Source organism: Mustela putorius, unplaced genomic scaffold, assembly GCF_011764305.1.
Source record: "Mustela putorius furo isolate JIRA1106 unplaced genomic scaffold, ASM1176430v1.1 tig00003850_pilon_pilon_pilon, whole genome shotgun sequence".
NCBI lineage: Eukaryota > Metazoa > Chordata > Mammalia > Carnivora > Mustelidae > Mustela > Mustela putorius.
This window is the reverse complement of record NW_025422002.1, coordinates 15,528,820-15,543,844: the sequence shown is the minus strand read 5'-3', so window position 1 is coordinate 15,543,844 and position 15,025 is coordinate 15,528,820. Positions and strand designations below refer to the sequence as shown.

At 55.7% G+C, this 15,025-nt stretch overlaps 1 protein-coding gene across 8 annotated transcripts in view; it reads right to left on the bottom strand.

Moving 5' to 3' along the window:
• Positions 1-15,025, bottom strand: part of IQSEC1 (IQ motif and Sec7 domain ArfGEF 1) — a 166,221-nt gene that overhangs the window by 29,923 nt on the left and 121,273 nt on the right. For all 8 annotated transcript variants that reach the window (XR_006601571.1, XM_004738614.3, XM_045063375.1 and 5 more), the window contains exon 3: positions 10,198-11,447. Coding sequence is in view for 7 of the 8 variants with exons in the window: in XM_004738614.3 (XP_004738671.1) it covers positions 10,198-11,447 (1,250 nt within the window). In the remaining variant the exon portion in view is untranslated. The remainder of the gene's footprint in view (positions 1-10,197; positions 11,448-15,025) is intronic.

Here is a 15,025-nt window from a genome sequence, read left to right as displayed (position 1 = left end):
CTGTGTAGGGCAAGGCTAGGTCTGAAGTGTGAGCTCAGCGAGGAGCCTCCCACAGGCATCTAGGCTGCAGGGCAGGGGGTGGGGAGAAGCACCCAGTTTCCCAACACTGCCTGAGGGTAGAGATGGCAATAATTACTGGTGGATCCGAGGTTGAACCCGATGGCTCCTGATTCAAGTCTGAACCAAAGGTGGGAGGGACTGGTTCCACCCGGCAGGTTTCATGATGACGTCACAGGAGAAAGGAATCTGAACTCACTGGACCTTGACCAGTGACCAGGAGCTTGCCCAGCAACTGAGGCAAAGGATGGGGTGGCCGGAGGCACAGTTAAGGAGCTGGGGTCGGGGGTACGGTCCAGGTTGGGGGTCCAAGGTCAGGGTGAACGTGGTTCTCCAAGGAAGCTGCTGGATGGCTTTATGAAGGAGAGTGGTCTGGCCTTCACCAACCTCTTCAGCCAGTGCGCTGGACATCTGAGGATGTGAGTTCCCAGCCTGTGGAGACCTTGCTGGTCCCGTCTACCTCAATGGTGCAGTGAGGCCCCGAGTGTGCTCTTGGGGGCCCTGCCAGGCCTCCTAGATCCACCTGCTCCCTGCAGAGCTCCATGCTGACTCAAGGGGAACGTGCCCTAGGTCTTGCTAAATGTCATACACAGTGACCTGCTGGGTGAAGGGGGGCATGGGGAGGAGTCATTAGTGCTGGCCACCCTTGTGGCACTTAGGGGACCAGGTGACATACCACGGCCAATGCACTGTGAAAGAAGGGATGCATGGCTCTTCCTCTGGGAGCCGTGGGATTCCTATGGTGCCTTCCCTTGCCACAGGGAACCAGGGAGCCCACTGTGAAATGACTCCCCTGATCTCTAGTCCCTGAGAAACTTGGTGCACACAGCACCTGGCCAGCCTGTGGCAGATGCCGATGCGACAGAGGAATTAAGCTGTGCTGTGTCAGCATACGAGAGCCCACCCAGAATGGCAAAGAAGGGGGGTCTGGCTACGAAGCTGGGCCCCGGGGAATCTGGTTCCACCCCAAGGCAGAGACACAGTGATGGGGCTCTGTCTCCCTCCCCAGCTGTGGCTTTCCATTCCCTTCATTATGAGGGTACTGCGGGACTTCTGTCTGGAACCCCCCAGGCCCTAAGGACTGAAAAGGACACAGACTGGGGTCACCTGGTTCCTATCCTGGGGTCCACCAAGGGCCTGGCTTACACAGAGCTCACCCAACAGAAGAGGAACAAAACATGCCCCAGGGAAGGTATGCCTTTGCTGGCATCACCAGCACGGTTTTAAAACCTTCCAGGGGGGACGCCTGGGTGGCTCAGTTGGTTGGACGACTGTCTTTGGCTCAGGTCATGATCCCAGAGTCCCAGGATCGAGTCCCGCATCAGACTCCCAGCTCCACAGGGAGTCTGCTTCTCCCTCTGACCTTCTCCTTGCTCATGCTCTCTCTCAAATAAAAAATAAAATCTTTAAAAATAAAATAAAATAAAACTTTGCAGGGCCTCACAAACCATGCAGGACAAGATCTGGGCTTTCTGCCCCTGGATTCACATCTTCATTCATTGCACAAACATCTATCAGGCACCTCTTCTGGGCCTGGGGTTGTGCTAGCAGGCCTGTGGCCCAAAGTCCCCATCCCTAGAGATGCCTGGGTGGTTCAGTCAGTTAAGTGTCTGCCTTTGGCGCAGGTCATGATCCCAGGATCCTGGGATCGAGCTATCGAGCCCTGCATTGTGCTCCCTGCTCAGCTGGAAGCCTGCTTCTCCCTCTTCTTCTGCCTGCTTCTCTGCCTTCTTGTGGCTCTGTCTCTCTCTCTCTGACAAATAAATAAAATCTTATAAAGAAACAAACACCAAGAACCCCATGAAAAACCAACATAGTCCCCATCCTTGAAAAACACCCTAGCTGGAGCGTGGTAAAGGTGGAACATAAACTCCCAGGATACTCCCATAAACTCCCCAAAATACTCAGAGCACAGGAATCACAGGTATGTTCTCTGGGGCCAGAGGCCTGTGCTCAAACCCAGGCTCCACTTACAGGCTGGGTGACCAGGGCTGGGGTTACTTAATTTCCCTGAGCCTCAGCTTTCCTGTCTGAATAATGGGGCCAGAGATGGTGCAGATGGTGGAGGTACTGTGAAGGTTAAATGAGTCAATGTCCCTGAGCCTTCAAAAATATTGCCAGTCCTATGGCTCCAAGAGGAGGGTCAGCAACAAGCAGAAGTAAACCAAAGCAGGGGACCTGGAGAAGGTGTGGACTTCGGCTGGAAGGGGTGGGAGGGATGACCTGGAACGGCCTCCCTGGGGAGGTGGCACTGACCTGGGAGCTGGGAAGGAGGACTCCGCTAGAAAGAATGGCCAACGCAAAAGCCATATTTGACTCATAATGCAAAGAAGGCACAGAAAGGTCAAATAAGTGGCCTCCAGGGGGCCAGGCGACAGAAAGTGTGCCAGGAGTCTCAACCCATTCCTCTGCTCCAAGAAGCTCTGCAAAGTTTCACTCAGCCCTCCCCACCCTCACTGCTGCTGAAAAGCCCCGTCTGTCCTGCTGCTGGGCCAGTTTGCTTCTCTAAGGGCCCAGCGTCAACAGGTGCCGAGGGGGACATTTGCACCATCTGCACCTGACCTGCCTCTGCGCTCTGGGCCCCACTGTAATGGGTCCTTGAAAAGCTTTAGCAGGACAGGCTGGAGTGGGAGAGGTCAAGGCTTGGCCCTACTGTGGGCCGCCAGGCGGGGCTGGCTTTGTTCCACGTCAGCTGCTGATTCAGACTTGGCTGTGCCAGGCGAGCGCCTGCAGACCCCACCAGGGGCGGCTCTCATGGTCACCTCCTGTCACTGGGCTGCGAGCAGTCAGTGGGGACACTGAGCTGGCGGGGCCCCAGGGAGGGCAGTTACAGGGCGGGCACCATGCTCCCGGTTCACGCACTTGCTGGAGCTCCAGCTGAGTGCTCTGCAGGCTCTTGTCCCAGCAGGGCTCTACAGACTTCTCCTGTCCTTTCTAGTTACCCGAGCCATCGCGGAGACATGCGAATGGTCAGCAGCGAGCCGGCCTCCGGATTTCCCACCCCACCCACTCTGTCCCCCTGAGGACAGGGGGCTGACCTCACTCCCACCCTGGCCGCTCAGAGCCCCCCAATCCTGCTGACCACCATGAGCAGTCTGGAGCAAGCCAGCAGGAGCCAATGAGAGAGGAGCAGCTCTTTTCTTGCCAGGGCTGCCGTGAGGCTGGACCCTGGGCTGGGGATAGCTGGTAGGCCTCCTGCCCTGGTGGGGCACTGGCAGGGAGCTCTGGGGAGATGGCCGGGAGATGCCCAACAGCTTTCCAGATCCAGACCCAGTAAGACCTCTGCTTCCACCAGTCTCATTGGGTTCCTGTCGCTTGCAGCGGAGAAGGCTCTGATGAACAGAGACCAACACAGGGTCTGTTTACCTGCAGGGCCCACGGATCCTCTGTGGTGAGGGGACCAAGCTGTCCCCATAACGTCTCAGCTGACCACGGGAGGAGGGACTCACCAAGTTTGGTACTTGGACCCCTGTGTGCCTGGAAGCACCCTTCAATTCAGCGATCCGGGCTCAAATGCCCCCAGCGGCCTATGAAGGAATGACCACCTTCCCTCTGCTTACATACTTCCAGGGCCAGCAAGCTCACCACCTCGTCAGACAATTTCATGCAGCTCTGGTTTTTACAAAGCTCTTCCTGATGCCGGGAGCCCAAGCTGAACGAGGCTTGTCTTTACTGCAGAGAGAAGGTGGAGGAATCACCCTCCATCACGGCCAGCTGCCCTCCAGAGCCTGCCTTGGCTTGGTTTTCTTTCCTGAGAAACTGAGCACCAGATACCCCAGACCCAGGAGGCAGCTAGGGACCGCTAGGGCCAGGAGAGTGGTGAGGGTCACAGGCTGGATTGCAGGGGAATAGAAAGCTGGCTTCCTTCTTAGTAGCTCAAAGTGCTCCGAAGAGAGCTGATCTGTCAACTGTCAGCACTACCAGCAACAGCGAATAGCTTGCCGGAACCCTGGAGCCAGCATGTCTGGCTCTGTGGCCTCGAGCTAGCACCTGACCTCTCTGAGCCCTGGCTCCCTAGAGCCAAGTGTCATGGGGTCACCGTGAGGATTCAGTGAGCTGATGCACATGAAGTATTTCGCGCAGTGCCTGGGACCTAATACGTGTTTATATGGGCTGGCTGTCATCACTGGTGTTCTCATCACTCACAAGAAACACGTCATGCATGAGGAGCACAGAGTTGGGGCTATTGATCAGGAGCCCACCCACAGCTCTTCTGCTCACCGAGAGAGGCTGGCCCAGCTCTGTAGCCTCTGAGCCTGATTTCCACGCAGGGGGAGAACAGGTGACTGTCCAGGGATGCAGGAAGGGTGAAATCTCAGAGCACCCCGGACTCATACCAGGGTTCTCTTCCTCCCCTCTGCAGAAAGGAATGACACCATGGGAGCACCTGGCAGGCACCAGGGGCTGGGCCATAGGTGGAAGGGACCTCAGAGGGCCCCTTGAACAGCTCCCAGTCCATGCAAGAGTCCCAGTACACCATCACACCAAATGGTTGTTGAGGCCCTAACTTACATGCTCCTCAGAGATGGGGCGATCACTCCTGGTATGGGAGTGATCACAGGGGAGCTCTGGGGATGAGTGCACTCTTTCAGAGGCGGGAGAGGTCTGGCCAGGTCTACCTGGACAAAACTGGCCTGGGCTACAGTCGCCTGGGCTCTTGTCAGAGTGAGAGAGGCATGAAAGAGGAGAATGACGCAAGGAGACCCATATCCCTGAGCACATGTGTGAAACACAGGAACAGGGGACCCCATTAGGGCTGTTGGGGTACTGACCCGGGCTCCTAGCGCTGTGGTGGCCCAAGGATGACCTTGGCCATGTGGCCTCCTCTGGGTGGTGTGGCTTTTCCTCCTAAGCTCTCCATTTACCTCTGTGGCCCAGTGAGCTGACGGGGGGCCGTGGGGCCACACATGTAGCAGCCATTCCCACATGGAGCCGAGTGAGGTGGTGAGAGTTCCTGCTGGCCCACCTGCTGACTGTGTGACCTCAGACAGGACCCTCTTGGGATCTCAGTCCACCCATCTGTACAGTGGGGTTAATAAGAGTCTCTACCCCCCAGCAACACAACTTGTAGAACAGTGTCCAGCACATGCTAAGCGTATGGAACTATCAGCCACTACCATGACCTCTGACTGTTCTGTCCACGAAACCACCCGTGGGGTCCTCCTACAGCCTGTGTTCCTGGAAGCCCCCAACCCTTTGTTCTGGGCACAGCAGCCCCAGCTGCCACCTAGAAGCAGCTCCTTGCTGGTGGGCCCCAGGAAAATTTCTCGGTTCCACTTCCTCTAAACCTCACCAGGCCCTGGGAGGCAAGAACCTTGTACCCATTTTCCAGATGTAGGCGGCAATGCTCCAAGAGAGCAAGGAGTTGCCATGTCCCTGCAGCTGGTGTGTGGCAGAGCTGAGGCTGAAAAGCTCTTGCCTCTAGTTCCTGGGCCCCCACCCTCCCTCTGGGGCCATGAGCTCCACGAGCAGCCTGGGGCCTGTGAAGAGCAGGTGCTTGGGGGAAACATCTGGGTGTCAGGCAGACTGCTGCCTCCTCCAGGGGCCTCAGGGATGCTCCTCCCTGTCCCCCTCCCTCACGTTCTCGGGTCTCCTGTTTTGTTTTTCCTCCCCGCTCGCGGGCTCGCTTGCCCACTTTGGGTTCCTCATTCAGATCCTCCATGTACCCTATCTGGGGATGGGGGGTGGCTGAGGTTCTGTGTCGGGAAAGCCTACTACTGGAAGAGGGTGGGAACTGACAGCTATCCGGAGGGCGGGGTGGGCCTGGCGGGGAGGCTGGGGGCATGTTTCTCACAATGTCCATCAGCACCTACCGCTGTGGGCCTGCCGTCCCACTCTGCCTCACACCCTGTGTGAAGCCAGACTTGCCGCTGCCTGTCCCTCAGTGCTCTAGACCAGCACTGTCCACGAGCACAGTCTGGGGCGGCCGAACGTCGCCAGATCTCTGCTGTCAGGAACGGGGGACACGTGTGGCCCGTGAGCACCTGCGCCATGGCTAGTGAGTGCCGGGGGCACTGGATTCGTGTTATGTTTCTGTGAACTTTAACCTCAGTAGCCCCCCTGAGGCTGGACTGCAGCACTGGAAATACACAGGCTCCCCCAAGTGAGTCTCGGAGCTGAAGGCAACACTGGTGACAAGTTGACGGGGTTGCTCAGGGGTCTTAGTGAGCGGATTCCAAAATCCATGTGGAAGAATCCTCGCCCGAAACAGCCAAGACAATTTTTACGAAGCCCAAAGGAAGGGTTTTTGCCTTAATAAGCAAACGCATGAGACCCCAAGTCTGCTGCTCGTGGAGGAACGGACAGGCCCTGTAACAGTTAACGTGGAGCTTTACAAGCATCTTCGTTCTGTTCCCTGGTCTGTCCCGGGCCCCTGAAACACAGCCTAGTGTGTGGCGGGCGCTCAAGAAATAGCTTGCTGAATGAATGAAAAGGTCCCATTCATGAGGAATTAGATGGGACTTCAAGTCCACGAAGAAAGGACAGATTGTTGAATAGATTGTTTGCAAACAACTGGCTAAGCTCTACAGAATAATAGAAGTTGGGGGGCGCCTGGGTGGCTTAGATGGTTGGGCGCCTGGCTTCAACTCAGGTCAAAATCCTAGGGTTCTGGGATCCAGTCCTGCATCAGGCTTCTTGCTCAGCAAGAAGCCTGCTTTTCCCTCTGCCTGCCGCTCCCCCTGCCTGTGCTCCCTGTCCCTCTATGACAGATAAATAAAATCTTAAAAAAAAAAAAAAGTTGGACCCCTCACATTATGTGGTTCTCCTCTCCAAAACAAATTTCAGCTTGAAGTCCTAAAGGGCATGGAAATACACTGAAAAAAATTTTTTTTAAAAAGCTATGATTTGAGGCAGAGCCCCTTTTAATTTTTATTATTATAATTATCACTATATTGATGATTTGGGGCAAGGCTCCTTTTAATTATTACTATTTTTAAGGTAGGCTTCATGCCCAGTGTGGAGCCCAATGCAGGGCTTGAACTCATGACCCAGAGATTGTTACCTGAGTTGAGATCAAGAGTTGGACGCCTAACCGACTGAGCCACCTAGGTGTCCCTGGGCAGAGCCCTTTTTAAAATAAATAACATGAAAAGCCAAAGATATGAAACAAGAAAATACGAATTTAGCTAATTAAAATTAAAACCTTCCTGTACAGCATGGTGACTGTGCTTAATAATACTGGATTGTTTACCTGAAAGTTGCTAAGGCAGTAGATCTTAAAAGTCTCGTGGCAAGAAAAAACAAATTGTAACTACGTGTGGTGAGGGATGGTAACAACTTCCTGTCATCATTTTGCAATATACATAAAAAACGGAATCATTACCTAGTACACCTAAAACTGATGTCGGATGGCAATGATCTTAATTTTAAAAACACAAAAAATTATAAGCACTTTTGTTAGATGAAAAAGCACAAAGTTAAAAGACATATATCTGAGAACCACTGAACCATACACTTTATATGGGTGAATTTTAGGATACTGTGAGTTATAGCTCAAAAGAAAACAATTTTAAAGACAAATGACAGACAGAAAATGTTTGTAATTACAAAGTATCAGTATCCACAACAAATAAAGAACTACTGGTAAATCAACATGACAAATAGCCTGAGAGAAGAAAATGAGCCAAGAATATGAACTGGGGCCCCTGGCTGGCTGAGTCAATGAAGCATGTGACTCTTGATTTCAAAGTGGTAAGTTCAACCCCCATGTTGGGTGTACAGATTACTTAAAAAAAAAAAAAAAAAAAAAAAAAAAAAAAGACACACACAGATGCTCTATTGCTCCATTTTAGATGCTGGGAAATGCAAACTAAAAAGGCCAAGAGACAACAATGTCTACCCTTTGATTGGGGGTGGGGAGAGAACACAGTGTTGCCAAGCATGCGGGAGAACGAGGACCTCTCAGATCCAGCAGCAGAGAGAGGAAATGGATGGAGCTCCCCTTTAAAGGGTAAGTTTCCAGTGAAAAATGTGCCTACCTAAGCCTCCGTAATTCTGCTTTTAGCTAGCTTCTTTATAGACTCTCTTGAGAGTGTATGTAAAGACACTCCTTGTCCTCTATGGTTGGTAATTACGAGGAAGTGGAAGCAAGGGGCCAGGTCAATCATATGGCTAGCCCTACACCAGGGACCACTAGAGAGCAAGCAGCAGGAGGGAGGGAGGTGTCCCATGCACACTGACGAAGATGGGGTGGGGCGGGGGGCTGGACCTCCACCAGCAAGCCGTGCAGTAATATCCCAGTAAGATGATGTCCACAATCCCAGGCCGCAGATAATGTCAGCAAGGCCACAGCGGCAGCAGCTAACACTTGGAAAGGGCTTCCTTGGTGCCAGGTGCTGCTCCAAACACTTCACATACCTGCTTCCTTACAACTCACACCTTGTGAGGTGGACACTATTGGGCCCAGAAACACTGTACAGACGGAAGGCCAGGCTGTGGGCCTGGGCAGTCTCGCCGGGGAGCTGTGCTCTGAGCCATGGCTGTCTGTGGTTCCTAAGAGCGCACACATGCACGGAGTGAAGATCTGGGAGGAGAGACTACAAAAACAACAAGAGCCTAAGGGAACGTTATCCTAACTGGAAGGCTCTCATTTTCTAGGGGGAATACAGTCCCGTACTGCATCCGTAACTAAAAACAGAGCTAGAGAGCATCTACACAGACCAACGCTGGTTGGTGGAGGGACTGTTTTTTTCTGGCCTTCACCTGTCGACACGGCTGGGACTCCCATATCAGGGATGTGGTGGGCTCAGGCACAATGGGAAACCCAGGTCAGTTCAGCCCCCTGCCCAGGAGGGCCCTGACCTGGGTCTTTGAAGACCTGGGAGCTGGCCGTGCCCAGAAGCAGGTGGGAGCAGACTTCTGGGACAGAGCTCAGGATGGGCTCAGCAGAATATGGTCCTTTCGGCTAATGTGCTGGCTGGACACAACTCATGCAACGGTGAGGCTGTCCCTACGTGCCGTGAGACATAAGCTGATGGGGGTCTCAGGAGAGAGCTCCCAGGCAGATGCAAGGTCTTTGAGATTCGAAGTTCTCAGCTGAGTGAGGACCAGCGACCCAGAGCCCTCTGACTGCTCGCATGTAAAGGTCCTGTTCCCTATACCCTCTGAGTCCCTGGAGACAGTACAGCACTTCCACCTGTAGCAGGGATGGCTCAAAAGTGCCCCCCAAGCCTCCCTCCATCTCGAAGAGGAAGCAGAGAGCAGGGAAGTGCAGTGGATGCCTGTCAGTTGCCACAGGGCAGTCTGGCCGTGTCCCCAACCTTGGAGGAGTCAAGCGCCAGGCTGATGTCCGATGAGCCCCAATCCCAGAGGCCCTGTGGATGGAAATGATGTGAAATACGATGTTTAATAACCAGAGCCCGCCGGCGTCCCTTCCAAGGGAGTGTGCGGCCCTCCTCCCCTTCCGCTTGCTATTTTCGGCCGTGCTAAGAATAGCCTGCTTTAAATACCCGTCTCCCTCCTTAAATCGGCTCTCAGGACTGCCCCCACAGCACCTTTCTAGAACTCCCAGCAGGGAGCAGTCCCTCAACAGACCCAATTCACACATCCACCACAGGGACCTTGCTGAGACTTCTGTTAGCACCAGGTCTCTGTCCTGCCTCCCCCGACGCGTGCCTCTAACAGCTGAGCCTGCCCCAGCCCTGGGAGATCTTGCTCAGACACGGACCCCATCATGCACTTGCCCAAAGACCTTCGTGCCCCTTGTCACCCAGCGAAGCCAATCCAAACCCCCGAGCCTGGTGTTCCCAACCAGGCACATTACGCAGCACCGTCAGCCTGCACATTCACGTTTCCTGAGACGCTACTGTGGCTGGGTGCTGCTCTAGGTGCTCACAGGGCCCTGAACTCCTGTCCCTGTGTTGCTCTATCACAGAGAAACCCCTCATTTGGCTGCTGCTCAGCCTGTGAGCCTTTGCTCTCCCCAGGACAGGGCCCTCAGGTGGGGGGGCCGGGCCCACCGCTCACCAGGCTCCAATCTCCTCTATGACAGCATCACTGTGCCAGATGTTAGTAGAGGCCCCGCTAGCACAAGGCCCCACCCTCACACATATGCTTTTAAACCCTCAGTGTGTGCAAAGGCCCTAGGGCATGAGAGCAAGGCCCTTCCCGTGTGCTCCTGCAGGGCCAGCAGGCACTCACTTGTTGAAGAGATTGAGGCCGATGCGATAGTGCCTCTTACGGATGACATCGTTGCTGAAGGCGGGGGAGTCCCAGCTGTTGCGGGTCTCCTTGTGGTAGGTCTGCTTGCTGAGCGTCTGCTCCCTCAGGCTGTCCCGGGACGACGACTCGGAGCTGCAGTTGATGGTGTCGTTGGAGTTGGATGTGCTGTTGATGCTGTCGTTGTCCCCATCGGAGTAGTCGGACTCTGACTTGCTCTGCCTGTTGGCTGAGCCGTTGATGGCCAGGTGGCTGTCCAGGGGCCGGGGGGGCCGGGACCGTAACTCTGGCTCCTCCCGGGGGAGGCTCTTGGGGGGGCCGCCCAGAGGGCCGTGCTTGGGGCTGCCCTGTGGCCCGCCCAGGCTGCGTTCATAGGCGCTCTGCCTCTTGAGCGAGCCACGGTCCGAGCGGTCGCTGAGGTCCACGGAGCTGTCGCTGGGCGGCTCGATGGTGAGCAGCGGGAGGTGCTCCACCCGCAGCCGCTGCTCCGGCCGCTCGAGTGATGGTGTGCTCCGGCAGCTGGTGTCCGTGTCCCCCTTGTCGTCCTTGTGGGCCAGAGCCCAGTAGTCCTGTGCGGCGCCCCCAGCCCGCAGCCGCAGGTCCGACTCCATGCTGGGTGGCCGGTGCCCTGCCTGTGAGAGGGGCAGGGGCGGTGACAGCTCCTCCTCGTCGATGTACAAGGTGACATCACTGTATGAGGCCGTCATTTCGTCCAGTTTGTGGTGGTCCACGCTGTGCAGGGCCGGCTTGGGCTCGGCGTCCCGGGTCCGCCCTGCGTCGGGGGCTGGCGCCTCCTCGGCGTGCAGGCTGCGGCAATTGAGGGCGTCGTCGATGGACTCCGCCAGGGACTTTACCTGCCTCGAGAAGGCGTCCTCCAGCTCCGTGATGGCGTCCGCGAAATCGCTGGACGGGGCGGGAGACTTGAGGGTGGGAGGCTCGCCAAGGTCGCCGCACTCAGACGGCACCAGGGCCCCGAGCTGAGAGCCATCATCAGTCACAGAGACCTGCTTGCCCTCGAAGTAGGAGCTGTGCACTTTCTCCGGGCCCTCGAAGGAGAACTGCATCCTCATGTTGGACAGCACGATGCGGCGTGACATGCGGTTCTCCGACATGGAGCTGCGTAGGCGCTCGAAGTTCTTGTTCATCTGGTACTGGCGGAAGGCCGTCTGGATGGTGCGGGCCGCATGGCGGGTCACGAGGCGGCCCCCATACTTGCGTTCTAGCATCTCCACCTGATTGGGGGCAGGACAGGACATTAGTGAGCTCAGCCCTGTGTGCGTTCAGCCCCGTGCGCTGCCAGCGCAGCACCACACCCACCCACGGTCATGTCTGCCACCCAGCTCCATGGCTGCAGCAGCCAGGAAGGCCTTGGCACATCCCAAAGTTGGTTATGACAACTACGGAAGCAAGCTTGTGGGTTGCCCAGAACAGGGGTTCCCTGGGACCAAGAAGATGGAGAAACCCCCTGTTGAAGGGAAAGCAAGGATGTTCCCTGCACGACCTCCCAGAACCTTTGAAAGGTGGAGTGTTTCCAAATTTCTTTGGACACAGAAGCCTTTGGCCCCAGCATGTCTTGTGGCCTGGGCTTTAATGAAACTAGCGAGATGCTGGAGGAGGAGCAGAGGGGAAGAACCCGAAGCATGAGCAGGTTAAGGGACCAGCCAAAGGTTTCAGTGAGATCCTGGACCCGGACCTTTGGTGGCAGGCTTCGGGACTTCCTCTTTACCGCAGTGACCTCGTGCTCTTACCAGCTAGTGGAGGTGGTGGTGGGGGGTGTCACTGAGTTTCAGGGAGGCCTGAAATAATCACCTTAGTGGGGAGCAGTGGGGAGCAGGCTTCAAGGTCACATGCCCAGGCTATAAGCCTGGCCCTGCCCCTCGTTAGCTGCGCCACTCTGAGCAAGCCTTGGGGCTGTGCATTTCCTGTTTCCTCATCTGTAAAGTGGGGACGGTACTCAGCCCTATCTCGTAGGACTGTGGTGAGCACCTGATGAGACGGACACAACAGCTTAGCTCATGCCAAGCATGGGGACAGCTGGGCCTAGAAAACCCTCAGCTGCGTTCCTGGAAGATGTTGATGGTTTGGGGGGTCCTCGACTCCCCTCACTGGACAGATGGGGAGACTGAGGCCCAGAGAAGTGACTCAGCTCAGAGGCAGAGGCCTCCAGACTCCAGAGCAAGCACTCATTCTGCCACCCCAGGTTCCGATGGGCCCTCTTCGTGGTGAGGTACAGAGACGGGGCCGGGCTATGGGCAGGTGGCACTGTCTGGGACTCCTCCATGTGACACCCAGACTCCCAAAGCCCCGAGGCTCACTCCAGCCCTTGGTGATCAAGGACAACCCTGAGGACTGCTTCCTGTGCCTTGCTCCTGAGTGAAAATATGCCCGTAAAGTAGGAGGCTACCCTGTAGGAAGCAAAGAAAATTCAAGATAAGCAACTGGCTTCTCCACCAAGCCAGGGCTCTTGGACTGCTGGACAGAGGGGGTGCCTGATGAAAGGGCCAGGAAAAGCCTGAGGCCTTCAGGAGGAAGGCACTCTTGCGCCAACGAGGCAAAGCACCACCCCCTGGCCTGTCTAGACCCCATCTGCCTATGCTGTGCCTGGCATCACACCAAAGCTGGTGGCACAGAGAGATAAGGTCCCTGCCCTCCAGAAGCAAAGATAAGGTCCCTCTCCTCAGGGAACCAGGCAGATACACACACCTCACTGAAAGAAAACCAAACAGACACTGACCAAATCCACACTATGGCCCGAGTTGCGGGAGAGGGTCACTCAGAGCCACTGTGGGGCGGGCCAGGAACAGAGGGCTTGGGGCCTCACGTACCCTGGTGCCAGTCCTGGTCCCTTCACTTCCTGGCTCTGGGAGGCCACCCATGTCAGGGACACCGGCTCCCCCTGGACACTGAAAGCGCCAGCTCTCTGGGGCCCGTGGGAGAGGGAGCAGCAGGCTGGACAGAGCGGCTCCCTTCACAGCAGGAGAGGGTAATGTGTGTGCATGTGGGGGGAGGGGGGTGGATCAAAATGACTTTTCTGGGCCCAGAGTCAGCCAGGGTGGGTCTGTTTTTTCTCTTGCCCTGAAGTTACTGAACACCATCCAAAGAGATGACCTCACTTCCACATCTGTAAGCAGACTCTGTTTTTTGGGGGTTTTGAGTGGAGCTCTGAAAGCCGACGGGGCCGATAAAGGGCCCAAGGCTGAGTTCTGGGAAGCCCCCCTCCTCCGCCCTTCAAGGCCAGTAGCCTGGCCCCCCTCATGTCGCCTTCAGGGGCAGAGTCATGATACCAGGGCCACCAGCGTAAGGCCCAGGGCTCACTCAGGGCTCTTTCTCTCCTGCTTACTAGGGGCCTAGACAATTAGGCAGGGATGCTGTTTGTCCGAGACCAGCTTCCCAAATCTGGGGGAAGGGTGAGGGGGGATGAAGAGCGACCTTGGAAAGGCAGGAATTGGCTCTGTGTTGTCGTCAAAGCCCCTCTCAGTCCCTCCTTCCTGGTCTTCCCTGGAGGACACACACCGACCCAGGCCTGTTCTTACACAGTCCCCAGACTCATGGTGGTCATTCCTCCTCCTGGGCCACAACGGACCTGAGGCCCAGCCTGAAAGTTTACTGGGGTGCAGGGGAGGGAATCCAATTTATATGTGCTCACCTGCTGTATGTCGCCTTCACCCGATACTCACAGGACCTCCAGCCTGTAGAGAAGCCTTGGCATCCCCCTTCTCGGAGGACAGAGGCTCTGGGAAGTAATGTGACATGGAGATGACCCCTAGCCCTCCCTCTCTCTTTAAAAGGATGCGTCTCAACAGCAGGGGAGGGACAGGGAACAGAGAGGAACACCCTTCCACAAAGCAGAACTAGCAGCTCTGATGACTCAGGACTCCTGCTCTCTTTGATAGGAAACCACCAGAAGGTGCAGAGGCCCTGAAGCCAAAGGGCTCCCTTCACTAAACGGGACTTTTGCTTACTCGGCTTTAATCTTCGTGAAATTGTGTACCCTACTTTCATTGGGCAGTTCCCATGTAGTCTGTCCTGTTCCCATTCTTGCTTTCATTGCCGGGAAGCTCAACAGCTCAGTAGTCCTCTCATCTTTTTACCACCTCTTCCTTGCTACCCTTGTTCTGCCTCAGGGCCTTTGCACCTGGGGTTACTGGTTCCTGGAAGGCCACTTCCTTCAAACGCTCAGTTCAGATACCACCTTGAGGAGGCCTTCCCCACTCTCCTTATCCAATGCTGTCCCCTCCCACAGCTACCACTTCTTCCCCCAATTTCGTGATCTCTGGGGTTTGTATCACGCTCTGGAATTAAACTGTCTTTATTGCTAACTTGCTTCTGGGACCATCTCCTGGACCAAAGTGTCAGTTCAAGAGCTGGGGCCTCACCCTGTCCACTGTGGACTCCCCAGCACCCAGCACAGTGTCTGGCACACACTGGGTATTTGGTGAACATGCATGGGATCAGAATGACCAGCTGTGGCCCCAGTAAGGCCATATGAACCCAAGGATTATCTCCATAGGCCTCTGTGGGGTCTTCAACTTCCTCACTTCTGTTTCCCAACGCTTCTGCTGGAGGTCTTTTACTACCAACTGCTTCCAATTCACTTTGGATGTGGGTGTAAGTGATCAGTGAAACAGAGGTGGTCTTCCCCTGTGGTGGGCCTGGCCATGGAGCCAAGTGCCATGATGGGTAGGGGGATGGGGGCACTTTCTGCTCCCACAGCCCAACAGGGGGTCCTCTGTAGAAGGATGGAGAGAATCAGGGGTGAGATAGGTAGCCTGAGGACAGGGAGAGGTAGGAGACTTTTTGTTGGGGGCAG